Source organism: Zingiber officinale, chromosome 4B, assembly GCF_018446385.1.
Source record: "Zingiber officinale cultivar Zhangliang chromosome 4B, Zo_v1.1, whole genome shotgun sequence".
Classification (NCBI taxonomy): Eukaryota; Viridiplantae; Streptophyta; class Magnoliopsida; order Zingiberales; family Zingiberaceae; genus Zingiber; species Zingiber officinale.
In genome coordinates, this window is record NC_055993.1 from 76,462,523 (window position 1) to 76,489,599 (window position 27,077).

At 37.0% G+C, this 27,077-nt stretch overlaps 3 protein-coding genes across 3 annotated transcripts; 2 read left to right on the plus strand and 1 right to left on the minus strand.

The window, feature by feature from the left end:
• Window positions 1-11,522: 11,522 nt before the first annotated feature.
• LOC121978317 lies at window positions 11,523-11,927 on the minus strand. Its single transcript, XM_042530676.1, has one exon. The coding sequence runs from the start codon at window positions 11,925-11,927 to the stop codon at window positions 11,523-11,525; it is 405 nt and encodes a 134-aa protein (XP_042386610.1).
• A 3,655-nt stretch (window positions 11,928-15,582) lies between these two features.
• Window positions 15,583-24,646, plus strand: LOC121975191. Its single transcript, XM_042526659.1, is given in 5 exon segments — window positions 15,583-15,982; window positions 15,984-16,004; window positions 21,689-21,950; window positions 23,865-23,932; window positions 24,140-24,646. Coding segments are annotated over 5 exon segments (783 nt in total). The 5' UTR covers window positions 15,583-15,868; the 3' UTR covers window positions 24,458-24,646.
• Window positions 24,647-25,141: 495 nt separating this feature from the next.
• Window positions 25,142-25,984, plus strand: LOC121978318 (zinc finger protein ZAT5-like). Its single transcript, XM_042530677.1, has one exon. The coding sequence runs from the start codon at window positions 25,142-25,144 to the stop codon at window positions 25,982-25,984; it is 843 nt and encodes a 280-aa protein (XP_042386611.1).
• Window positions 25,985-27,077: the final 1,093 nt, after the last annotated feature.

Consider the following 27,077-nt stretch of genomic DNA (forward strand, 5'->3'; position numbering starts at 1 on the left):
GTTTTTTTTTAAAATAATTTTGAAATTTAAGTTTTTAAAATGATTTTGAAATTTAAGTATTTAAAATAATTTTGAAATTTAAGTTTTTAAAATTATTTTGAAATTTAAGTTTTTAAAATAATTTTGAAATTTAAGTTTTTAAAACAATTTTGAAATTTAAGTTTTTAAAATAATTTTGAAATTTAAGTTTTTAAAATAATTTTGAAATTTAAGTTTTTTAAAATAATTTTGAAATTTAAGTTTTTTAAAAGAATTTTGAAATTTAAGTTTTTTAAAACAATTTTGAAATTTAAGTTTTTAAAATAATTTTGAAATTTAAGTTTTTTTTTAAAAATAATTTTGAAATTTATTTTTTTTTAAATAATTTTGAAATTTAAGTTTTTTAAAATAATTTTGAAATTTAAGTTTTTAAAAGAATTTTGAAATTTAAGTTTTTTAAAGTAATTTTGAAATTTAAGTTTTTAAAATAATTTTGAAATTTAAGTTTTTAAAATAATTTTGAAATTTAAGTTTTTAAAATGATTTTGAAATTTAAGTTTTTTTTAAAACAATTTTGAAATTTAAGTTTTTAAAATAATTTTGAAATTTAAGTTTTTAAAATGATTTTGAAATTTAAGTTTTTTTTTTAAAAACAATTTTGAAATTTAAGTTTTTTTAAAATAATTTTGAATTTTAAGTTTTTAAAATAATTTTGAAATTTAAGTTTTTAAAATGATTTTGAAATTTAAGTTTTTAAAATGATTTTGAATTGTGTTTTTAAAATGATTTTGAAATTTAAGTTTTTAAAATGATTTTAAAATTGAGTTTTTTAAAACAAATTTGAAATTTAAGTTTTTAAAATAATTTTGGAATTTAAGTTTTTAAAATAATTTTGAAATTTAAGTTTTTTTTTAAAATAATTTTTAAATTTAAGTTTTTTAAAATAATTTTTAAATTTAAGTTTTTAAAATTAATTTTGAAATTTAAGTTTTTAAAATAATTTTGAAATTTAAGTTTTTAAAATAATTTTGAAATTTAAGTTTTTAAAATGATTTTGAAATTTAAGTTTTTAAAATAATTTTGAAATTTAAGTTTTTAAAATGATTTTGAAATTTAAGTTTTTAAAATAATTTTGAAATTTAAGTTTTTAAAAAAATTTGAAATTTAAGTTTTTAAAATGATTTTGAAATTGAGTTTTTTAAAATGATTTTGAAATTTAAGTTTTTAAAATGATTTTGAAATTTAAGTTTTTAAAATGATTTTGAAATTGAGTTTTTTAAAATGATTTTGAAATTTAAGTTTTTTAAAATGATTTTGAAATTGAGTTTTTTAAAATGATTTTGAAATTGAGTTTTTTTAAAATGATTTTGAAATTTAAGTTTTTAAAAATAATTCAATTTAATTGTTAATTAACTTGATTTAACTTCAAGTCAATTTTTATAATTTAATTTCTTAATCATCTCACCCGATCTAAGTTTTCAATCAGGGAATCTTATAATTGGTGTGAGATGATTTATTGTTGAGTTTAAGAGTCTGGTTTAACTTTGTGTTAGATTCAGGTTTAACTTTTGGTTGAACAAGTAAGAATTCTTTGGATAAACTTCTGGGCTATGGTGAGTCACAAGGAGCTCATTAAAGTAACCATGCCTTTGAGGTTTCCCAAATAGTCCTACCCATTGAACTTAATACTAATCCTTGGTCTAACTAGTTAGGATCCATTTAAGGGTAACTTCGGTCAGTTCCACTTGGCCAAATGCACCAGGTCGAAGTCATATCTTCCTAGACATGCGATGCCCAAGCTTCCCTAACGTACTATCATCCAAAAACTTCACCAATACTGTGGTTCAAGTTAAACTTATCCCGTTTTAATCTAACCTTAATTACCCTGCCGGGTAATCTATTCTTATTTTACCCATTTCGGGTAAATTAGGTTCAGTTACCCTGTCGGGTAGTTCAGTTGGAGGTGCCAGCTAGTTTGGATCCTTCATCTATTTTTGAATTTTGAATTTATAATTTAATTTCGAATTTTTAATTTGATTTTGAATTTTGAATTTATAATTTATAATTTAATTTCAAATTTTTAATTTGATTTTGAATTTTGAATTTTGAATTTTGAATTTAAAATTTAATTTCGAATTGATTTTGAATTTTGAATTTTGAATTTAGAATTTATAATTTAATTTCGAATTTTTAATTTGATTTTGAATTTTGAATTTTTAATTTAATTTTGAATTTTTAATTTGATTTTGAATTTTGAATTTTGAATTTAATTTCAAATTTTTAATTTGATTTTGAATTTTGAATTTATAATTTAATTTTTAATTTTTAATTTGATTTTGAATTTTAAATTTTTAAGATCGTTTTCCTTTTAGCTCTCCCTGGATCATAGCCTCGATATGGTCTATCGAGGTAGTGTATTTGATCCTTCGGAACCCAGTATTGGCCAAGTCCAACTTGATTGATCAATTTGGACTTGGGGACCCATGCTTGGATTGATTTACTACTTTGTTTGTTTATTAAGGATAAATAAGATTTAAATTTACTTTTATATCCAAGCCCAGTTCTGTTGTAGACGGCTCTTTGTGTCCCAAGAATTAGGTCCAAATTCTTGGAGCCCAGAGAAAACCGTTCTAAGATATTTTTTAAATCTTTTACCTGATTTTTCAAACTAGAATTTTCTTCCTCAAGTTTTTGAACTTGAGTTGAATTTCCAGTCTGAACTTGATCAGGTAAGGAATTAGTGGTAGTCACTTCTTTAAGGACAGCTACTTCCTTTAGAAGTGATTTAATCCTAATATTTGACTTAGCTAACTTGCGTAATAAGTAATTAACTAAATTATTGAGCCTTGGAATACTTACAGTGGAGTCTGGCCCTTCTGAAACGGATGCGGATCCGTGGCTTTGCTCGGACTCGGCCTCTGACTCGCTCTCGCTCTCAACGATCTGGTCCCGGGCCATCAGTGCGAGTAGACTCGTCTGATCGAGTTCGTCGTCGTCGTCCTCCAAAGAAGATTCGTCCCAGGTTGCCTTCAGGGCCTTCTTTCTTCTTTGCTTTTTGGCTTCCTTTTGGTTGGGGTAGTTTGCTTTGATGTGCCCCTTCTGGTTACACCTGTAGCAGGTGACTTCAAACTTTACCTTAGAGTTCAGTTGGGCCTCCTTGGATTAAACTGCCTTCTTCAGATCTTTCTTGTTGAAGCCCTTCTTCTTCTTGTAGAGCTTCTTCACGAGATTCACTAGTTCGCTGGTTAGTTCGTCTTCTGAATCTTCTGAGTCGGGTTCGTCTTCTAATTCTAATTCAATTTTTCGCCGTACTCTTGATTCCCGTGTTCGACTCGTTCTTGCAACCAAAGCAATACCCTTCTCGGATGACTGTGCATTAGTTTGTTCATGAAGTTCAAATTCACTAAACAATTTATCTAATTTTAAGGAAGACAAATCCTTAGAGACTTTGTAGGCATCTACCATCGATGCCCACAATGTACTCCTAGGAAACGAGTTAAGAGCATACCTTATAATGTCCCTATTTTCTACCTTCTGCCCGATTCCATGAAGGGAGTTCAGAATATCTTGAATTCTAGTGTGTAACGAACTTGTCGTCTCGCCTTCCTACATTTTTAAATTGTATAGTTTATTAAGTAACAAATCACGCTTACTTACCTTGGTTTCCGAGGTGCCCTCGTGAAGTTCGATTAGTTTCTCCCACAGCTCCTTTGCGGAAGAGAACGGACCGACCCTGTTGAGCTCTTCCTTGGTAAGACCGCACTGGATGGTGTAGGTAGCTTTGGCGTCGACTTCCACCTTTTTGATAAAGGCTGGCTCCCAGTTCTCACAGGATGTAGGCTTACCGTCTGTATCAGTTGGTAGTTGCAGTCCTGTCTTGACTATCATCCAGGTGTCGAACTGGATCTTCAGATATATCTCCATTCACCCCTTCCAATATCCGAAGTCTTCTCCGGAAAATAGTGAGGGACGACCAGTGCTATATCCTTCTTGTTGGGCCATTTAGATCTAAGAAAAACACAAACAAGAAGATCTATTCCAAGACTGAATCTTGGATTAGTAGTGCGGGAAGAAAAAAAAATAATGAGCCCAAGTAGTATTGACCAACTTTGAGCAACACCGATTTGAAAAGAATTAGAATTTTAGCTAATTAGCTAATTTCTAATTGACTCCGAAAATAAACAAAATACCACGAAAAAAACTGTTTTGAATGGTGGTTGCACCAATTCAAAACAACCCCGCTCTGATACCAATTGTTGGATCGAGACCGCGCTAGAGGGGGGGTGAATAGCGCTCGTGGCTAAATTGTACGTTTATCGGAATCGTAAATCGTACGAGAAATTAACAGAGTAATAAGCAGCGGAATAAAAACAGTCAAACACAGAGACACAGGGAAGATTTACTTCGTTCGGAGCCTAAGGCGACTCCTACTCGAAGGCCCGCGATCCTTGATCACTTCCGGTGGACAACAACTATAAGCTCGATAACAATTACAAATTACAATGAAAGTATTGAAATAACTTTGTACCTACAACTTTAAGAAAGAAGAAAATTGGAGCTCCGGGTCGTCGGAATGTCGCAACAGCACTTCGGAATGACTTTGTTAGCAGCACGTTGAATACAGAAAGCCTGGAACTTGATGATTTGAAGTGCTGGTCGAAACCCCCTTATAAAGGGTGTTCAAGGCGCCTTGAAGGCTGTTCAAGGCGCCTCCATGCTACCGAGTCTTCCGCGTTGATCAAATCTGATCTGGTCGAACTTCATACCTTTAAGGCGCCTTATGCCCTGCTCAAGGCACCTTCCAAGGCGCCTTATACCCTCATGAAGGCGCCTCCAATGAAGCTTCGCAGTCAGGTCAGCTTTTGCACCCGAGGCGCCTCCAAGCTCCATGGAGGCGCCTCGGACACTGTTTATCCGAGGGAAAACTTCATTACTTTGTACCTGCAAGACATGTTAGTCCCAAACAATATCCTGCAACACAAAGTTAGCATAAAACAACAGTATGAATATGATAAAGAATATTATGACAGTCTCTGGACTGTCCGGGTCTGACTTCGGATTTCCGATCGGAAACCCTAGGTCGACCCGACACCTACTGTTCTCTCTACGGGGAACGCGTCCTCACCTACTCCACTCATGAGATTTACCTGTTGTCAATGTGATCCTCCATATCGACTGGACTTTTGCTCAGCAACTCGACGCTTCCAGACTTTCTGCTGGACATCCGCTTCTCGGCTAGTCCAGTTTTTCACCTGGTTCGCGACACCAGGACTTTCCACCTAGGGTTACCACCCCTAGGACTTTTGCCTGAAGTCATCGACCTGCCAAGACTTTCCGCATAGGGTTACCACCCCCTATGACCTAGGGTTACCACCCCCTATGACCTAGGGTTACCACCCCTATGGTTTTCCCTTTGCCTAATAGCAGCTAGGACTTTCGCTGAAATCCTCAAGTAGACTTGTTAGAATACAAAACACCTTAACTTTAAATCCTTTGCCATTATCAAAACACAAGTTCGATCGTCGGATGCTTCCCGCACCAACAACAATCACAAGAGAGAGGCTCTGGTTGTATTTGGTCACGGTTGAAACAACAATCAACTCGGTTTTAATTCGATAGAAGGGTAGCACTCATCATCCCATTTACTTCGCAACTCATCTTCTGAAGGATGCGAAAACTAGATATTATATTCTTGAAAAGTTAGTTGTTACAACGACTTGAAAACTGGGGTCATATTTCACATCCCATAGTTGTGCTTACCGACAACGTCTTGGGTCGAATATTGATTAACACTGAGACCTTGGGATGGCTCATCAAAGGATAACATAACTTAGCGAGTATGACATCCAGTACCAACCTCAAACGACCATCAAAGAGCAATCATTAGTCGACTTTTGATCGAGACTCCAGGCTTAGAGTTGAAGGAAACTTGGAGGATCTTTATAAATGGGTTAGCTATGAAGGAAGGCAATGGTGTGGGAGTTCTATTGATATAAACCCAAGAATAGATGCTGCATATAGTCATATAGTTAAACTTTCAAGCCTCAACAATGAGTCCGAATATGAGGCACTGTTAGTTGGTCTTCGAGCTGCTAAACAAGTTGGTGCCTTGCAAGTTATTATTCATTAGGACTCCCAGCTAGCAACATAGCAAATCGAAAAAACATTCAAGACCAAGAATGATCAACTCGGTGGATATGCTACATCTTTTGAAAAAATACGGGCTGAATTTCTCCAGGTCATCATTTTGAACGTTTATCGAGCTGAAAATCAGAAGTTAAATGAACTGACCAAAATGAAAAGCACCCTAGTCACATAGACATTAGAGAACCCGGTCACCTAGGTGAAATTAATCTCATAGATCGATCAGATACCTACATGAGTATAGAACATGAATCATATATTATTAGTCCCCTCGGGGCGGTGCGATGGTTAAGACATGGGGTGTTACCACATGAGGTCTTGGGGTCGAAACTTGGCGTGATCGAGTATAGCCTCCCCCATGTCTTGACCATTTGCACTAATGGCTAGTAGCCATCCGTGATTTATCTCCTTCGTGTTGACCTAGGGACGGGTTGACGGAGACGCTGGGGAATCGCCTTTTACCACATGAATCATATATTATTAGATTTAGACATTTAGTAGTGTAAATGTTAATGTAGCGTGCAAAGAAAATAATATAGTATCTAGCAATATAACTGTTTTATGCTAATACTCTTGTGGATTGCTTTATTTTTTAACTGTTTTATCTTTGATTTAAAAGTGTATGGCTGTTCTAATTCCTTTCTTTATTAAGAGTATTTGCTTGATTTTGTATTTTAATTGCGAAAAATATTATTCCTATTAGCAGGACAGCCCATAAAGCCCTGTTCTGTGATTTACTTTTGGTCTCTCATTCTTATATTTGGAAACAAGTGACCTTACATTTTATTGTATGATTGTATCTTGATCACTAAATACTGGAGCTAATTTGTGTGCTTAACTAGGTTGTTCACCATCTGTATCCAATCTTTGTGTTCCTGGACTGGAACACATATTTATCAATTACATCAGGTATGGACTACTGTGATATGCCAACTAGAATGAAGGGATTAGCTCCTTGCTCAAGGATGTACCCTTACTTCCTCATTGACTTCTAGTGGTCATTCTGGTTTGACATTAATGCCTGCTGCAGGATTTGTCAAATGACTGGTTTGATCCAATAAGACATAGGGACTAGATAAGGCCAATGAGTCAAACCTTGTACTGCATTGCAGGGAGTAGCAATGGTATCCCTCAGGGGATACCATTTTTTCTGGGATTTAGTGCATTTCTCTTTCTTGAATTTCCCTTCCACTTGCTTTTGACCCTACAAATCCAGACAAACTGGTTGCTGATACATAGCTAGAGACTTGCCATTCCTGAGATAAATACTACATTTTTGAACCATACCATGGATCATGATTTTTAAAAGTGGCTCATACTGCTGCCGATCACCTAAGTTGGATAGGTATTAGCTAAGGTCAATCTAATGTTTCCTAAAAAATTGATCATCTTATGTAGATTGACGAAGAAGTTTAAAGAACATAGAAATTCAAAGAAGTTTCCTAAAAATGAATTAATTTTATTAGAAAATAGTTGAAATTGATTGATAGCTCATCAAATCATGAAAGAGATGATGGAATCATTTGTCCCTAGGGCAATAATGCAACGACATGACGTCTTTTTCCAAGCATCTAAGGACTGAGTCCCAACCTTAATGAATTAACAGATGAATTTTTCTTAATAAGTGATTGACTTAAGAACACTAGATTGATGAGTTGTCTGTTGCGAGCACATCCTGATTTACCTGGGTGACCAATGATAAATTTTCGTGGAGTCGGATCAATCACCTTAAGATTAATCGGTATAAGCTAGACACTGGTGTCAACTAAAAAAAATTAAAATGAGGGAAACGATGAAAACTATTAGAGTTTTATCAAATTAAATTCTTATTTAGTAACTTTTTTAATACAATAGTATGTGTTAATCTATTTTGGATTATTGATTTTAATAAAATATGATTTATTATCCAATAGATATTTAAGTAATAATATAGTATCATATGATATTTCTAGAATAATATTTTATAATATTATATGAAATCAAACCTTTTTTTTTTTGTTGAAATGATAACTATGAGAAGCCTCAAGCACTCACATTTAGGTGAAGTTGGGTCTCAAACCCAAACCTTGGCAACAACTTTAGAGTCCTTATCAGCTAAGCTAGTTGGCACCCTCAAACAAACTAATTTAAGTAATTAATTCTATTAATCTATATAGGGCTATCATGCTATTTCATGACATACATCATTTGTCATCTTTGTTATCAAATTATACAATTTTCACTTTTTTTCCTCGACAAATCTGATTTCATCAGTTTTGCTGATCCGATACAAATATTGTAAGGCCTCAGGAATGCAATTAAGGAATTAATTTATGAAATGAGTTGATGATACATGGACACTAGTTAAAGGACGGAAAACAGTTATTTTATTTTAATATAAGGAAAGTTCTACTTGAATCCTTTAAATGAATTCGTAACCCAAATTATAACAAAATGGAATTATGAGAATTAAGGGTACGCTTCTTAAAGATAGTGGTGATTAAGCTTAGTTAGCTTAAGTTAAAATAACCAAAACCTAGGTATAAAAACACCTCGGCTGCTGTGCCGCTTAATCTCCTCTCCCCACTTAGCTGAGTTCTTGAAGGGAGCACGCCGCCTCTGTCGCGTTATTTCCACCAGCGCGATCGGGCGACGGTCCACAGCGCCGGAAGCTCCGGTCAACCAGAGGGCACGGTGCAGCTCCTTTTCCGGCTGAGACATCAAGGGAGAAAGGCAAGTACCTGTTGAATGTGATGTTGGGAGATCCATAAGGTAGACGATAAGAGCCTAAGTGTGTCTGATAACCGGATACAAAGTTATTTGGGGTTTTCTGTGGTTCATCGATTTTGGCCTTGCGAGTTCCGTTTCTTATTCTTCTCGGGTTCATGATCTGATTCATGTTTTCCTTCGAGTTTCCGCAACAGATTTCCGCGTTTGCAACTGGGAATGGTATGGTTAGACTTTGTGGTTTCACTGCAATCCTCATTTGGTGCACATGATTTCTAGAATTCACTGGTGCCTTTCGAAATCGCTGGATTCAATTGTCTATGGTTTTATGGTTGTAACACTGTGCTCGTTTGGCTGTTAATGGAATTGGGTCCGATTATCTTCATGTTGTGTTGTTGCAAGCCTTTGAATGCTATCTGTTCGTTTGAATGCCTGGCTGAGAGGTTAGTTAGAAATATAAGCTGCGTGTCGATTTCTGTGGATTTTCTGAATTTGGTTTTGGGTTCCCGTGAGGTTTCCGAGTCAATCTTGAGGACGATCTGTTTTCTCCTTGGGTTTTCAGAAGCTTCGAATGGTCCGTGGATGGCTTAAACCATGATGTCTTACCTCTGTGTTCGTTCTGCTGTTTTAATAACGTTGAATTGCTCTCTGTGATGTTTTGTTCATTGACAGATTTGGGTTCATGAATTGTTTTCCTGAGATTTCCTACGCCATGATAGATCTGTTTCCTTTGGCAAATGGGGATTCCTAGTTCGATTTAGTGCAGTTCTGTATTGATTATAAATGTTGTTTTTTTTTATGCCATGTGAAGTTGCTGGGTTTGGGATGTCATACTTCAATTCCTTACAGCTAATTTAAGTTTTGTGATCTGTTTTTCACTTTGTTATATATGAGTTATTTCACTCATTTGTTAGTTTCTGCCAGCTTAAATTTTACAGTCTACTCTCCAACTAGCCGCATACATAGGATAATTTAATTCATTTGTTGTGTTCTCAATGCCTGTTAGAAATTAGTAAATCCATTATTTACTATACTGAGCATGTGTTAGTTTGATAAGCATTAGTAACTTTACTTAATGTTTGACTGGATCTGTGGTAAGATGTCTGAGATATTGGTAAGATTATAGTAAGAACAGAATGTTGTATTGATACAGAAAAATGGAGATGAATAATATGTATATCGAGACAGTAAAATGGAAATGGATTATGTATTTTGCTATAGCTAACTGGATGAGTATGTGTATATGTGGTAGCAGTACGGGTTGGATGTCCCGGGATGAGCTCCGAGGAGGGCCCTTCCAAACTTGACTGGTAAATTATTTATGGTAGCTTTGGCTAATAATTGCATGTTCCCTAGGAGGTACCTCTAGGATCATGGGACTGTTGACTGACTCTATTAGTGGTTACCGGATATGTAACATATTCACCCTAGTTAGCTACAAAGGGGTCATTTATGTATGGTCTACATTTCTTTTCAGTATCGTATTGAGTTATGATTTCATATTGTTTCTAGTGGCTATATCTGTTACTTTATGGATGTTTCTTCTGTACATATCGAGCCGTGCTTGTTGGGCCGTAGACTCACGATGTCTGCACTACAGGTGAGGATGGTCTCGAGGATATGATGGAGGGCCCACGGACGGAGTAGACGAGGAGGTGGGATGGACGCATGGTTTTGTCCGCCTGGCCAGGAGTGCACTGCATATTGATTTCATCACGAGTGATTTTTTTTCCTTTTGTTTTTGGGTACGAGAGTTGTTCGGGAATAATTGTTCGTATACAGTAAACTCCTAATAGATGCAATCGTTTTATTGGTTTATATAGTTCTTTCTGATGGTCTCATGCTACAGTCGTGTCTTTATGGGGGATGATGGGAGGTGAGTGTAAAAAAAAAAAAAACTTAGGAATTTTCGAGGGATGTTTCAAATATACAATCATTACTGTAGAAGTTTTTTGAGCATCTGATTCTGATAACCATGCTATGCAAGCATGATGTTGGAATATGAGTGATTTTTTTTCTTGAAGCAATCAGAATATAATTATTGCTGTCATTTGATCCTAATTTAGTAATTTGGTCTAATTTAATAAGTATGTTATCGACGTATATTTTCATATTTCGTTTAATCTGCTTTCGGAAGATTTTATTCATGAGTCGTTGGTACGTGGTCGCAACGTTCTTTAAGTCGAACGATATTACGTTATAGCAATAGGTGTCGTCCGATGTGATGAAGCTCATCTTCTCTTGATCTTCTCGGGCGAGCGACATTTGATGGTATCCCTGGTATGCATCCAGCATGTGTATCAGCTTGCACCCAGCGGTCGAATCTATCATCTGATCGATTCTAGATAGGGGATAGAAGTCCTTCGGACACGCTTTGTTCAGGTCCTGAAAGTCGATGCAGACCCTCCGCTTGTTGTTCGGCTTGGAGACGAGTACTACGTTCGTTAGCCATCTCGGGAACTGGACCTCCTGTACGTTCGCTAGCTAGCTCGGGAACTGAAATCTCTCTTTCTTTGCTTTACTGGTCAGGCATCTGATTGGACATGAAGTTCATGTTGCGCGACGCTAGAGGACATGTCGGGCAACTCGTGTGTTGACCACGCGAAGACATCTTGGTTCTGCTGGAGGCAGCTAATCAACTCGGCTTTCTGATCGGCTCCCAGATCAGATGCTATGAAAGTCGTTGCCTTTGGTCAGCAAGGATGTATCTGCACTTCCTCCTTTTCTTCATAAACTAAGGTAGGAGGTTTCTCAGTTATGGTGTTTACCTCGATCTGAGGGGCCTTTCGGGCGGACTTAGCCTCCGCCTTTACCATCTCGACGTAGCAGCGCCGAGCAGCCAGTTGATCCCCTTTGACTTCTCCGATCCGATCTTCAACCGGGAATTTAATTTTCTGGCAAAATGTTGAGATAACTGGTCGAAACTCATTAAGGGTTGGTCGACCCAATATGACGTTGTAAGCGGACGGGGCATCTACAACGATGAAGGTAGTCGTCCTTATTCTCCAGAGCGGCTCTTCTCCGAGGGATATGACCAGCTTTATCTGGCCGATTGGCTGGACCTCATTACCGGTAAATCCGTATAGCGGAGTCGTCATCGGCAGTAGCTCGGTCCGGTCTATCTGGAGTTGGTCGAATGCCTTCTTGAAGATGATACTGATTGAACTCCCTGTATCAATAAATATGCGGTGGATTGTGTAGTTAGCAATTACCGCTCGGATAATGAAGGCGCCGTCATGCGGTACTTCGATTCCCTCTAAATCTCATTCTCTGGGGTTGAAGCTGATCTCTGGTCTTCTCGCCCTTTCTTGGCTGCAGCCTACTACGTGGATTTCCAGACGTGCATATATCTTGTGGGCTCGGTTGGAGTCACTGCTAGTCTGCCCACCAGCGATGATGTTGATCTCTCCCCGAGCGACATTGTTTATGTTCTCCTCCTCCCGAGTGGAGTGCCCGACTTGTCTGCGCGAAGCTGGGGCGCGGTCGTCTTGACGCTGATGCCGCCGCTCGGGTGACCGCCTTATCTCCCCTTGTCGTTTGGTTCTTGGCCGCCTATATCGCAGTTCGGGGGAAGGCGATCGGCGACGATAACTCCTGGGAGTCGGTTGAGCGACTGTGGGGACTCCGCGGCAGTCTCGTGTGTTGTGGGTGACAGATTGATGGAAGGTACAGAACATAGGAGTTCATACCTTTCCCTTGGGCCTTGGTCGTTCGACCGCTACGTGCTGGACGACATGTGACCTTGCTTCCTGTTGTGGGTGTGCCATATCGGCTCGGGGACCTCTTGGAGGCTGATGGCTGATTGGTGGCCTCCGTTTGGCGTGCACAGTTGGTTCTGATGGCGTTTCTTTTCTTCAGGCCGCCTGATCTTCCTCCACGTTGATATACTCGCTGGCCTTCTTTAGCATATGGTCGTAATCGCAGGGCGGCTTCCCGATGAGCGAGCGGAAGAAGTCCCCGTCGATGAGCCCTTGGGTGAAGGCGTGCATCATTGTTTCGGACGAGACTGTGGGGATGTCTGTGGCTGCCTGGTTAAAGCGTTGAATGTATGCCCGAAGAGTCTCTCTCGGTCCTTGCTTCATAGAGAACAAACTGACGCTGGTCTTCCGATAGCGCCTGCTGCTCGTGAAGTAGTGGAGGAAGGTCGTCCTGAAGTTCTTGAAGCTTTCAATCGACCCATTCGGCAACCTTCGAAACCAACGTTGTGCGGAGCCGGACAAAGTAGTGAGGAAGACTCGGCACTTAACTCCATCCATGTACTGATGAAGGGTTGCTGCGTTGTCGAACTTGCCGAGGTGGTCGTCTGGGTCTGTCGATCCGTTGTACTCGCCGATCGCCAAGGGTGTGTAGTGCCTCGGTAAAGGGTCCTGTAGAATTGCTTCAGAGAATCGACGATTGATCCGCTCGGGTGATGAGTCAGCTCGGGGCGCTTTGCCCTTTCTTGCATCCCGAGCGGAAGCTTCGTCTGAGGAAGACCGGCCTCGATTCGCTTGCGTGATCTCAGAGGGCGTCTGGAACAAGGCCCGGTGGAATGGGATCGGTGCGGGTGGCGCCTCTACTTGCGTATCGATCGGACGTTTGTTTTGACCCCATATGGAGAGCTGTTTTGGACGCTCCTCGTGTGTCGCTCGACCTCCAGATGTTGAAGTTGCTTGTTGCGCCAGCCGCTCGGCTAGCACCTTCTGTTGCTACTGTATCATCTTGGCCGCTCACGCCTGCACGAGCGCGTCAAGTTCCTCATGAGAGAGCATCACAGTGTGTTGGCGTCCAGCTTCTTCCATCTTCTTGACTCGGATTCAGGTGTGTTCCCACAGACAGCGCCAATTTGATCCTGTCCGAGTGCTGAATCGATGGACGCTGGAGACGTGGCGCTCCTGTTGACTGGTCGAAGACTCCAAAGACGTAGATCCCTTGCCGCCGTAGACTTGCAAACACAGTGCCGAGCCGGGGAGGAGTTCCCCGGCGATGTCCCTCCGACGCTCAAGTCAAATCTCCGACAGAAAGAAAGAAAGAAAGAAAGAAGTAGAGCAGAAGCGAGAACTGTAGCTACATCTCTACAGTAGAGATGTAAGCATACCTCCGTCGAAATCTGGGGGTCCTTATATAGGGCTCCCCAGAGGCGCGTGCATGTTTCCCGAGGCGTGCACACTCCTCTAAGCATACCTGGAATGGATGTGTCAGGAAAGCACGTCCGACACCCTACCTTAATAGCACGAACATATCTCTGACGTGACAGTGGAAATTTCTACCATACGATTCTTTGTTCGACCAGGGCGTTGGCCATGCTTCTTGTCGACGACACTGGTTCCTAGGAAGATCTCGCCACCTGCTCCCTCTGTCTTTTACCAGGCCGAGCGGAGGAATCGCTCGACTGGCGCCTTTCTCGGGTTGAGCGGAGGAACCGCTCAGCTAGTACCTTTCTCGGGCCCAGGCCGAGCGGAGGAATCACTCGGCTAGTACCTTTCCCGGGCCGAGTGGGGGGCCCATCGGCTGAATGTCGTGTCTACTGTTAACCGAGCGGGATGGCCGTTCGGCTTCTGTTTCCCCTCGCTTTGCCTTGTGAGCGTCGGAAACTCGGCGTCAGGTCGAGCTGTCGAAATGCCGGGTCGACCATTCCTCCTCATGATCAGGAAGGTAATCCGCCAGGTCGAACGGTTGCCTGATGTTGACCACTTTGACCTCCTACTGGGCGAGTCCCCCCTTACCACCGGATCATATAATATTAATTTAGAAGTTAATTAATATATACTTAAATTTAACTATAATAGATTTTTCATTATCTACACACCGCATAATATATGGCTTAACAAATTAACTAATATTATTTAACCATAGATTAAAAAAAATATATCGTATATAATTCTAGTTAATCTAAATTCAACCATAATTAACTTAAGCCAATGATAACTTATAAAGAATTAATATATTGATATTAAATTTAAGAAAGCATGTCCTGGTACTTACCTGTTTGGGTTGGCCTGCGGAATTAAAAGTTTCACTTGGTTTTATTCTGTTGGCTGACCTAAATAGCATGAAAATATAAATCATGGCTAGATATAGCTCTAGTTGATGGAAAAAATGAAAAAATAAGTTAAAAATATGCGTTCTATATATACAAGAGAAATTGATTAAACTTATTTGTGTTTGAGATGTAAAGGAGTCCATTGAAAACTCTTGTTCTCTATTTATTGAACCAGTGTAGAGACAACAAGATCTGTAAAGAAAAGTTTTTAGCCAAAATTGAATTTATGGGAAAATATCAGATCCAACATATATTTTTATGGGAAAATATCAAGTCTAAACTAGACCTGAAAAATATCAAACCTAAACTATGCTTGATATGAAAAATATCATATCTACACTGATCTATTTGATATTGGACCATATTAATCCAGAGTAAACTTGATATTGAACCATATCAGCCCAGAACAAATTTGATATGACAAAATATCAATCTTATCATGGGTCTAATATGAGTTTATAACATGTCAAATGATGAACTTGATATGGAAATATATCATATCCTTCTAATTTAGAGAGAGGGGATGTATGAAAAATGGAAAGAGAGGGGATTACGTTTTTTCGATAATTTTACAATTAGGATATTTTTTTTTTGAGAAATAAAGAACGTGGGCGCTGGTAACAAACTGTTTATTTTATTTTATTTTTTCTTTTCAAAAGTGTCAATGAACGAATCATTTGCAGCTTATATTTAATTTTTAAAATATAATAAAATACTAAAATTAAAAGGAAAGGCGTCCCCGCCTGGCCAGGCAGGGAGTGAGAAATCGGAACAACTTCTCCCCGATCGCTGTTGTCGCTGCTAAGGATTGCTTCAATACTTCTTCTTCCCGTCGCGCTTCGATCTCTTCCTCCTTCTCCCCTTGTAGCTTCTCGGAAGGGAAGGGAAGGGAGGGGGAGGGGTAAGGGATGGTCGACTTATGTGTCTTGGTAGAGAAAGGAGAGAGCAAAAGAGAAAAGAAAGGGGGCTTGCGGAAAAAGGAAAACAAAGAGGGAAGAAAAGTGTGGATTTTGTAGGATGAAGGAGGTAGTGCTGCACGTTTACGACGTGACCAACAGCGGATCGGAGAAGACGAACAACACCATCCCCCAGATCAACCGCATCTTTAAGGATCGTATCTGACTGGGAGGAGATCTTCCACAGCGCCATTCAGGTCCCTTTCTTCTTTTCCCCCTCGTTTGTTGTTCTCGCTCTTCTTTACCTTCTGGCACCTTTGGTTGGGAAAACCAAGAAAGTTGTATTTTCTGGATTCGAACTCTCAAGATCTGGAAGGGTTTTAGCCTCTTAGGTTCTTCAGTATTTTGATTGATTCTAAGTTATTGGGTATTATTTTTTTTGAACTGAATTTCTATTTCCTGGCCGCTTCGGAGGAACCCTAAAATGCGTGCAAATTTGATCGACAACTTGAGATGTGAAAGTGACTCACTTTAGCTTCTTTCTATGTGTTTGAAGTCGAATCATACGAGAATGAAACTGATTGCTCGGTTCAAAGACTATTCCTGTGATATTTTTGGTGATGTTTAGAATGTGATTTAGCAGAATTTTTATTTTGTCAAGTTAGGAGTTTCAGCACAAATTGATAGTGTTCAATCCAGGTTAAGTATCATACATCTTTGTGTTGGTTGAAGTTCTGCCTCCAAAAATTAAAATAGAACTCCTAAAATGATGACTATTCACAAGAAACTTGGAAGCTTAGTGCAAATCATGGGTACGATTGCAAGAGATCTCTATCACATATGCCATCGATCAGCAGGAATTTAAATATTTAATGGGTCATAAGAAAATGACAGCTAAATTGCTAGAGATCTATGTCATGTTCTAAGTCACATAAACTAATTGGTTTTCTCAACTGATTGGACTTTTAATCTATAGTAGGGCTGTTGATGAAAAAGTAACGCTACTATTGATGGTTCATTGAATCCTCTCTGGTGTTTGAGCGATCAGATTTCTTCATTTAAAAGTATGTAATATACCTAATCATTATGGACTTACACAAATTTACCCAACTTTTATATGAGGAAGAAACTTGATGCTCTTCGGGGTTCATTTTCTCAGTATAAATGCTGAAATTAGCATTTCTTATTTTAAACACAAGTAAAAAAAAAATTATGAACTCCTCTCATTTATCATGAAGCTTACTAATCTTTATTTAGTGTGTCAACTTAATGTAATCTAGATGTTTGGGTTATTCACTGACAGTATTTCTTCTTGTTACTGATGTGAAAGTTTATTGAAAAATCAGAGTTACTCTTGGAATCTTGCTATTTCGCAGTCAACCAAATAGATGCTCTTATATCTGCGTTCAGTAAATGCTCATTTATTGTCACTTTTGTCTTTTTAACTGATCAATGTTTCTTAAAATGCAAATTCATGTCATGCATACTTTGGATAGGAAAAAATTAGAGACAGGAAAAGAGAAGAATACAATCCTTTCCTTGTTTGCTTTTGGTCAGAAAATATGAAAAAGGTTTGCAAAGTTTTCTTGTTTGGGTAAATAACATGGGAAAGAAAGGGCGGAGGAGGAGATAATTCACTTGCCTCCATATTCAGAAGTTTTTCTTCTGAAAATTAGATGGAAGGGGAGACAAAAGACTAAATAGAGATGATAAGTGATAACAAATTACTATTCCAATATGATCCTACCTCCACATTCAACTGGTGGCTGGGTGATCTTCTAGCGGTTAGGATGCTAATTTTAAATTCACCTCATGTTGCATTGGTTGTTCAGCTCAATATATTTAACGTGACCAAGGTAAATTCTTAAATAAGTTGAGCTGGAAGTCTAATGGCATTAAATGCCAGAACAATGTTTTTCCTTTCCTTTCTATTCTTAACCAAATAAGTGAAAAACTATTGTTTCTTCTCATCTGCTACATACAAATATGTGAACTGGAAAAAGAAAGCTACTTATGCTCTTCCCTGGCCAGCAATGCCTTTCTGATTCTGTCGGAGAAATTGGACATCCTATGATAGCATTCACTTGAGAGACTAAAGTGTGTAGAACCAGCACAGGTCTGTTTGAATCAACATGCTATGTCAATCATAGGCAGTTAAAACTGACAGTTTATCTTATTGGCTGCTTTTCTGAAATTTTAGTTGCTCTAGTAATTTTCTAGTGAATTATAGTTTGATGTTTTCAAACTAAACAAAAAGAGATGCAAAGACGGTGAAATAGGTAGAATAGTGGAAAGCAGAAAAGTGGAGAATGAAAAAATAGGAAGAAGAGTGGAAGGTAAGTGAGAGAATAGATGTATAGCACCGAGACAATTGTCCATGACTACCCTTGACATTGTTAGTGTCTCACTGTCACCATTGTCTCTTTGTTTAATGCTATCAAATTCTTGCATGATCTTCTTAGGATTTGAGTAAGAAGACTCTCTGAAGCATTAAGTTCTCTGATGTTGATATTTGTATTTAATAGGTAAAAATTCATATCAGAGCATCAGCAAGATAGTCTAGAATAACAGATTGTCATGAGGTTAGGGATAGCAATAATAGGTAATCCAAATAAATAATAAGATGTATGAAATAATTGCTAAGAATGCAAGGTACCTCATTCTTAGTCATCTACAGAAAAATGAGCAAATCCAACCAATCTTACTTACACAATGGAAAGAGTCACCAGCCAAAGGCTTCTCTATCTGTCTATCAAATTAGCCAAAGGCATGCATTCATGACCCTTGCCAAAGTTCTAATCAGTTCCCATCAATATTCATGCCAAGAAATTATGAACATAAATCCAGTAGTCCAAAGGACCAGATGTCCAAAATCCAAATAAGAACATCCAAACCCATATGGATAAACTATGCATTCCAAAAGGCTATTATTAAAGTACTATAAAATATAGATAATTGTTAAATACTACTTTCATATGGCTTCTTATGAAATAATATATCATATTGTGCTGTTATTTTATGGACAAAAATGTGGCACATAATGAAAATTTTATACTAATTTAACTACTTGGGAACAAACACATGATTAGACCTTTTTTGCGGGTTGCTTAACAACAATTTTTAGTAAGACATTTAACCTTGATTTAAGTTAATAATGCTTAGTTATAAAAAAATATTAATGTACTTAAGAGAGATTGCACAAGAAATTGAGAACAAAAGATAGTAAAGAAATCAATATCGAACATCAATTTACTATGAATAGGTTATAATAGTTTAACTTCATATTACATTAGGCTTAATTACTATAAAATTTTTCAGTATTAACAAATTATCATAACCTTTCATTTTAGATATATATCATATCCTATTTGATTTTATAACATCAATTTTGTTGCCATCCAATTGTTGTGAAATGGATGGCCTGAATCCAAAATCACAACTCGAGCTAAAACTCCTAAATTCTCATTTATGTTTTTGTTTTATTTTTAAATCTTTGTTGTTATTTTGTTTTTTGGCATGATACATAACATGGATTTGTATTTGGGATCCATTAACAGTTGGATGGAAAAGTTAAATAAAGATATATGTGTGAAAAAAAAGAGAATAGGTTTGGATAAATTTGTTATGTCAGAATAGATACATTAAAATTGAAAGGATTATTTTTGTTAAAACTCTGAGTATACATAATATTTTCATTAAATAAACCTAGATGACGAATATAAATGTTGAGATTTTTTACAAATAAAGAAATTGAACACAAGCATACAAGTGAATTCAAGAAATATACTTTATATTTGGAATTTTGTAATATATGTTTATGAAAGATATTATAATAAACATATATACTTCTAAGAATGTTTAGCTAAGTATAGATCATGAATCATATATTATTAGATTTAGACATTTAGTAGTGTAAATGTTAATGTAGCGTGCAAAAAAAAATAATATAGTATCTAGCAATACAACTGCTTTATGCTAATACTCTTGTGGATTGCTTCATTTTTTAACTGTTGTATCTTTGATTTAAAAGTGTATGGCTGTTCTAATTCCTTTCTTTATTAAGAGTATTTGCTTGATTTTGTATTTTAATTTTGAAAAATATTATTCCTATTAGCAGGACAGCCCATAAAGCCCTGTTCTGTGATTTACTTTTGGTCTCTCATTATTATATTTGGAAACAAGTGACCTTACATTTTATTGTATGACTGTATCTTAATCACTAAATACTGGATCTAATTTGTGTGCTTAACCAGGTTGTTCACCATCTGTATCCAATCTTTGTGTTCCTGGACTGGAACACATATTTATCAATTACATCAGGTATGGACTACAGTGAGATGCCAACTAGAATGGAGGGATTAGCTCCTTGCTCAAGGATGTACACTTACCTCCTCATTTGACTTCTAGTTGTCATTCTGGTTTGACATTAATGCCTGCTGCAGTATTTGTCAAATGACTGGTTTGGTCCAATAAGACATAGGGACTGGATAAGGCTAATGAGGCAAGCCTTGTACTGCATTGCAGGGAGTAGCAATGGTATCCCTCAGGGGATACCACTTTTTCTGAGATTTAGTGCATGTCTCTTTCTTGAATTTCCCTTCCACTTGCTTTCGACCCTGCATATCCAGGCTAACTGGTTGCTGATACTGAGCTAGAGACTTGCCATTCCTGAGATAAATACTAAATTTCTGAACCATACCATGGATCATGATTTTTAAAAGTGGCTGATACTGCTGCCGATCACCTAAGTTGGATAGGTATCAGCTAAGGCCGATGCAATGCTTCCTAAAAAATTGATCATCTTATGTAGATTGATGAAGAAGTTTAAGGAACATAGAAATTCAAAGAAGTTTCCTAAAGATGAATTAATTTTATTAGAAAATAGCTGAGATTGATTGATTGCTCATCAAATCATGAAGGAGACGATGGAATCATTTGCCCCTAGGGCAATGGTGCAATGGCAGGATGCCTTTTTCCTGGGTACCTAAGGATTGAGTCCCAACCTTTGACGAATTAACAGATGTATTTACCTTAATGAGCGATTGACCTAAGAACACTAGACTGATGAGCCGCCCTCTACGAGCACTTCCCGATTTTACCCGGGTGGTCAATGGTAAATTTTCATGGAGTTAGGCCGGTCACCTTAGGATTAGTTGGCGTAGGCTGGACACCTGGTGCCAACTAAAAAATAAATTTAAAATGAAGGAAACGATGGAAGCTGTTAGAGTTTTGTCAAACTAAATTCTTATTTAGTAACTTCTTTAATAATAAATGCAATAGTATTTGTTAATCTATTTTGGATTATTGATTTTAATAAATATGATACTATAGGATTATATGATATTTCTAGAATAATATTTTATAATATTATATCAAATCAAACCCTTACTAATTTAAATAATTTATATTGGGTTACCATGCTATTTCATGACACACACCATTTGTCATCTTTGTTATCAAATTATACAATTTTCACTTTTTTTCCTCGACTAGTCCGATTTTACCAGTTTTGCTGATCCGATACAAATATACAATCACACTGTAGATTTTTTTTGAGCATCTGATTCTGATAACCATACTATGCAAGCATGATGTTGGAATATGAGTGATTTTTTTCTTGAAGCAACAAGAATATAATTATCGCTGTCATTTGATCCTAATTTAGTAATTTAGTCTACTTCAAATATTGCTTGTTCCTAGACCTTTTTTTTACAGTTGGAAGAATGCTTAATCAGGAATTGAAACTTCTCTATCTCTATTTTATATTGTATTAATTTTATTGTTACCCCTATCAGCAAACTCATCATTGTATCTTAACTTGTACGGCGGGGGCGCTGGGGGAGAGCGTTTCGCCTTTTTTGCCACAATCATTGTATCTTAACTCAGGAGAAACTTCAATATCAATCTTGCTTAGTTAATCATGTTGTTGTTATTCTGACAGGTTTATGGAGATGAGGAATGGTCATTTGGATTTTGTGAACAAGGCTCTGGAGTTTTCAGTTGTCCACCATCTAGAAATCCTATGTATACCTACCGTGAGAGAATTGTTCTGGGGGAAACAGATTGCTCCATTTTCGATGTAAATATGATGCTGAGAGAGCTTAGTCAAGCATGGCCTGGGCAGTCATATGACCTTTTAGCAAAGAATTGTAATCACTTCTGTGACACATTTTGTGAAAGGCCAAGTGTCCCAAAGCTTCCTGGTAATATGATTATCCTTTTGGTGACAGCAAAATTTTTAATTTTTGGAATTGTTATTCTTTTATGCTGATTGATGAGAGTTTCTTCAAGAATAGCTTCAGAAAGCATAATTTGAATTGTAGAGATAAGTGTAGGAATCAAAGCTTTAAGCTGAACAAAACTATGATTGAATACTGGAAATGTGATTTCAAAGCAAAATTTTTAATTTTTGGAATTGTTATTCTTTTATGCTGATTGATGAGAGTTTCTTCAAGAATAGCTTCAGAAAGCATAATTTGAATTGTAGAGATAAGTGTAGGAATCAAAGCTTTAAGCTGAACAAAACTATGATTGAATACTGGAAATGTGATTTCAAATTTGAGCATTAGAAAATAAAGTTGGAAAGATTGAGAACTCTGGCAAGCATTTTTAAGTCAAATGTTTTGGTTTTCTGGATATGTTATATATTGGTTGTTTCTTCATAGGTCAAAGGAGCAACTTTATAAGATTGTGCTATTGTAATCCACAAAATTAAGAAACCATAGAGTTTATAGGTGAGATGATTGAGATGGTTACATGGGATTACTAGATAAAACAAGAAATGTTACTATCAATAAGAAGGTGGGTACAAGGTTTAAAGCATTTCTGTGTCAAAATTTCATGCTTGATTGGATCAGTATGGTGTTGGTATTATAGGATGCCAACACACACGTGTTTTGGCATGCTCAAGAGTGTGCTAAGTTGGTTATGTGGGACTAGGTTCCAACCTCTAATTTGCTTTCACCTGGCTTGTTTGCTTTAAAAACTAATCCAATAATTTGATAAATGAATTGAAATTTGTATGTTTAATTGTTTTAAATATTTAATATTAATTCAGAAGTTAATTAATATATACTTAAATTTAACTATAATAGATTTTTCATTATCTACACACCACATAATATATGGCTTAACAAATTAACTAATATTATTTAACCATAGATTAAAAAAGTATATCGTATATAATTCTAGTTATTTAAATTCAACCATAATTAACTTAAGCCAATGATAACTTATAAAGAATTAAAATGTTGATATTAAATTTAAGAAAGCATGTCTTGATACTTAACTGTTTGGGTTGGCCTGCGGAATTAAAAGTTTCGCTTGGTTTTATTCTGTTAGCTGACCTAAATAGCATGAAAATATAAATCATGGCTAGGTATAGCTCTAGTTGATGGGGAAAATGAGAAAATAAGTTAAAATATGCGTCCTATATATACAAGAGAAATTGATTAAACTTATTTGTGTTTGAGATGTAAAGGAGCATTGAAAACTCTTGTTCTCTATTTATTGAACCAGTGTAGAGACAACAATCTTGAGGCTGTAAAGAAAAGTTTTTAGCCAAAACTGAATTTATGCTCCAATCAAGTTTTTGAATTGGAGAATGCATGTTGATATAGAACTAGTAGAGAAGAGGCAAGACTGAAAACATGGAAAGAAGAATATAAGCAAAGAGTTGAGAACATTAAATTAAAGAAGAAATTGCTTGCTTAATTATGTTAAGTGGCCACTATTTTTAGACTCCAATCATCACCAGTTCAGTAAACTACATCTGCTCCATCCATTATTTGAACAAGCCAGAGCATTAAAAGAAAAAAGAACTCACTTTAATAAGCACTTAATTCTTAGTTTTCAAATAAACATATCAATATAAACATGTATTGTCCAGCATGTGCCATGTGTCTAAATATCTAGAAGAAAATTCTTCTGTATGGTCTTTTGGTATAGGGAGTATGACATTTCTAGTTTTGTTTCTCTTGTAAATTGGGATAGTTATCAATGGCAATGCTATCATGGTTGTTCTTGTTGCTAGGATGGGTTGGATTAACATATACTGATCCTATTTTGTCCGCATTGAAGTTTATCTATTGAGTATTTCTCCTAATTGTGTATCACAGGCTGGGTTAATCGCTTTGCCAATGCTGGTGATACTGCTGTTGTAGTTGCAGGAAATGCAGCATTCAGGGTACTAAACCATTTGCTATTTATTTATTTATTTATATTTCTCATTCTGCCTCGCATGAAATCACATGTTTCTCAGTAGTATATGTGAGTCACTGTCACTGAGCTTCTTGGTTCCTGGCTTCTGAAACTACATCCGTTTCATTTTATTTCAAGATGAGTTAGTTTCACCTAATGGTTTTTCTGTTTTCCAATATATCCACTTTTGCAGCTGCGGCAAGCCAAACAAGAAATCGTAACTGCAAGCAAAGTTGCATACAGATTTATGTCTGGCCTAGCTTCAAATCCAAATTCAGAAGGCACACCAGAATCCCCAAGCAATTATAACAGAGGCATCCCTAAATTTCAAGGTGCATGGTTTAAAAACTTGATGTCCATGGGTGCCAAACCTTCGACTAGCACACCAGAGCTTTTGAAGAGTCTGGCGTCGTTCCTGTTCCTACCCGCCCCCAACAGCATTCAGAAGTGGCAACACAGCTCGAAACAAAATAGTTGTCGAAAAGTAGTTGAGTCCATGTTGTACAACTAGAATCTTTGATTCCTACGATCACGACTGCAAAGAGTACTCATTGTTAAGAGAATTGCTTTGTGTCAAGTATTCGACTGTCATCCTTGGATCGGCTAAAATGATCAGGATCTATGCGAGTTGTGTTCATCGGGAAATTACATCATTTTGCCTAGCAAAGTGGCGATTAATTATGATCCTTTATTGTTTATACTTTTTAAACAGGCACCGCATTGAAGTTTATGCTTCTTAAAACAATGATCCTTTCCATGCTTAGAACTTGGGAGGAAAAACAGAAAAAATAATAGAAATCGAAAGTTAAAAGGGTTTTCTTTTTTATTAGAATTGTCCAAAGTAATTTTTTATTTATTATTTAAATAATATTTTATTGTATCTTTTTTTCTTTTTTTCTTTTTTGACAACGGGATTTAGAACAGTTATGATATAATTATTATAATATAACATTGGCAGAAATATCTATATTTATTATTATTATAATAATTATTTTTGTTTTTTTATATCTATATTTTATTTGTTTTTTTATTTAGAAAAAAAAATCACTTGCTTCGCTAAATTCCGTTTCTCGCTTCTCTAAATTCCGTCCGTCTATAAATAGAGCCGCTACTCACTGTCTCTTCATTTGAAATCCTGCGTCGTCTTCTGTCTCCGATCTCTCGCTCTAGGGTTCAAGAAGAGCGACATTGGAGCATGGCCGGCAGACTCCTCCGATGCACACTGCCAGCTGCCTCGTGGGGGATAAAGCGCCAGCGAACGGAGGGCCGTCGCCCTTCGCATCCGCCCTCGGTTTCGCATCCGCCCTCGGTTTTCCTCAGTCGAGATGAGGAGGACTGCATCCTCGGTCTCCTCATGCTGTCGGGTGCCCTGCTCGACCTTCGCCGCGGGGTTCCGCCGCCGCAAGCACCAAAGCAGCTGCTGATGCTTCCTTCCCGATCGTCGCCTCCACCGGCGGAGACGCGGGAGCAAGAATCGCCTTATCTGATCTCATTCCCTGGGCTAATGCCGCTTCTGCCTCCGCCGAAGGAAAAGCAGTCTCCGGCTCTGAAACAACAACAACAGCAACGGCAGAACGAGACGCTTTCCCCTGCGACGCCTTCAACGGCCGATCTGCGCCGTTACGAGTGCCCAGAATGTGGAAAGGCATTCTTTTCGTACCAGGCCCTCGGCGGCCACAAAAGCAGCCACCGGAAGCGCCGCTGGGCGCAGGAGCAAGAATCGCCGTATCTGATCTCATTCCCTGGGCTAATGCCGCTTCTTCTGCCTCCGCCGGAGGAAAAGCAGTCTTCGCTTTCGTCCCCGGCGCTGAAACAAGAACAGCAGCGGCAGAACGAGACGCTTTCTCCTGCGACGCCTTCAACGGCCGATCTGCGCCGCTACGAGTGCCCAGAATGCGGAAAAGCATTCTCTTCGTACCAGGCACTCGGCGGCCACAAAAGCATCCACCGGAAGCGGCGGTCGCCCAGCGCCTCCAAGACAGAAAAGCAGAGACGCGTCAAGGCGAGAAGAGCAATGCTATGCCATCGATTTCACTGACGGAGTGCTCGCCGATGAATTGGGGACTAGGCATCGACCTCAACCAGCCGGCGATAGAAAAGGATTAGGTCACGGAGGAGGAGGAGGCGGTGGTGGGAGTTGGCTGCCGATCAATTTCTCCTCTCCTCTCCTCTCCTCTGTTTTAATTTCATTTTAGGATAATGAAATGTCTTGTTAATTAATCTCTTGTTGTACATAATTCATTTGAAATGTTATGAAAGTGATTAAACTTCTACTTAGCTTAGCTTAGCTTAGCTTAGCTTGTTGTGCATTACTTACTTATTTACTCATTTATTTATTTATTTTTGACAATTTCACTTATATAATTTTGAGGGGAAAAAACATTTGGTTTTATTTTTATTTTCTAAAAAATAAAAAAATATAACAGGGCATTTGGTTTTATTTTTATTTTCTAAAAAATACTTATTTTTTTCTTATAAAATAACTTTTAAATATTTTCTATTTTACCAAAAAATGATATTTTCTTTTTTTTTAAAATAAATATTAAAATTACCAACCAAATAATATTTCTCTTTTTTTTCAAAAGATAAAAATAAAAAATAATCAAACTTACAAATAAACATTTATGTCATGCAAAAATTAAATATACCAATTTTGAACATCACTTTATTTGAGATTTTTTTATGACGTTATTAATTAATACAATAGAAGTTTATAACAGTGAAAGTGTTACATAAATATTCATCAAAATTTGAATTAATTGTTATAAAATCATTTTTACTAAGAATGTACTATTACCAGTGTGGATTATAATTGAAGTATTTATATTATGGTAGTTATAATCTAATAACTTCTAAAATAAGAGTATCGTGAAAATAAAAATGTATTAAGTGGCATAGAATGCTATTTTAATAACAAATAAAAAAGGAATGCAATTTGAATAAAAAAGATGATTCTTTTATTTTATTTATATTTTTAAATTAATTATTTTATTGTATTAGTTATAATCCACGGTCAACCTAAATAGTTATGAATCCTGATTATGCCCCAATTCGTACGAAGTTGTATAGGAGATGTTTTATCCAAACGAATTTCCTAGAATACATTACATGTCTCCCCTCTAAATCAGACA

Excerpts from the sequence above, each read along its gene's own strand:
- LOC121978317 (XM_042530676.1), bottom strand. The coding sequence starts at position 11,927 with ATGACGACTCCGCTATACGGATTTACCGGTAATGAGGTCCAGCCAATC.
- LOC121978318 (XM_042530677.1), top strand. The coding sequence starts at position 25,142 with ATGGCCGGCAGACTCCTCCGATGCACACTGCCAGCTGCCTCGTGGGGG.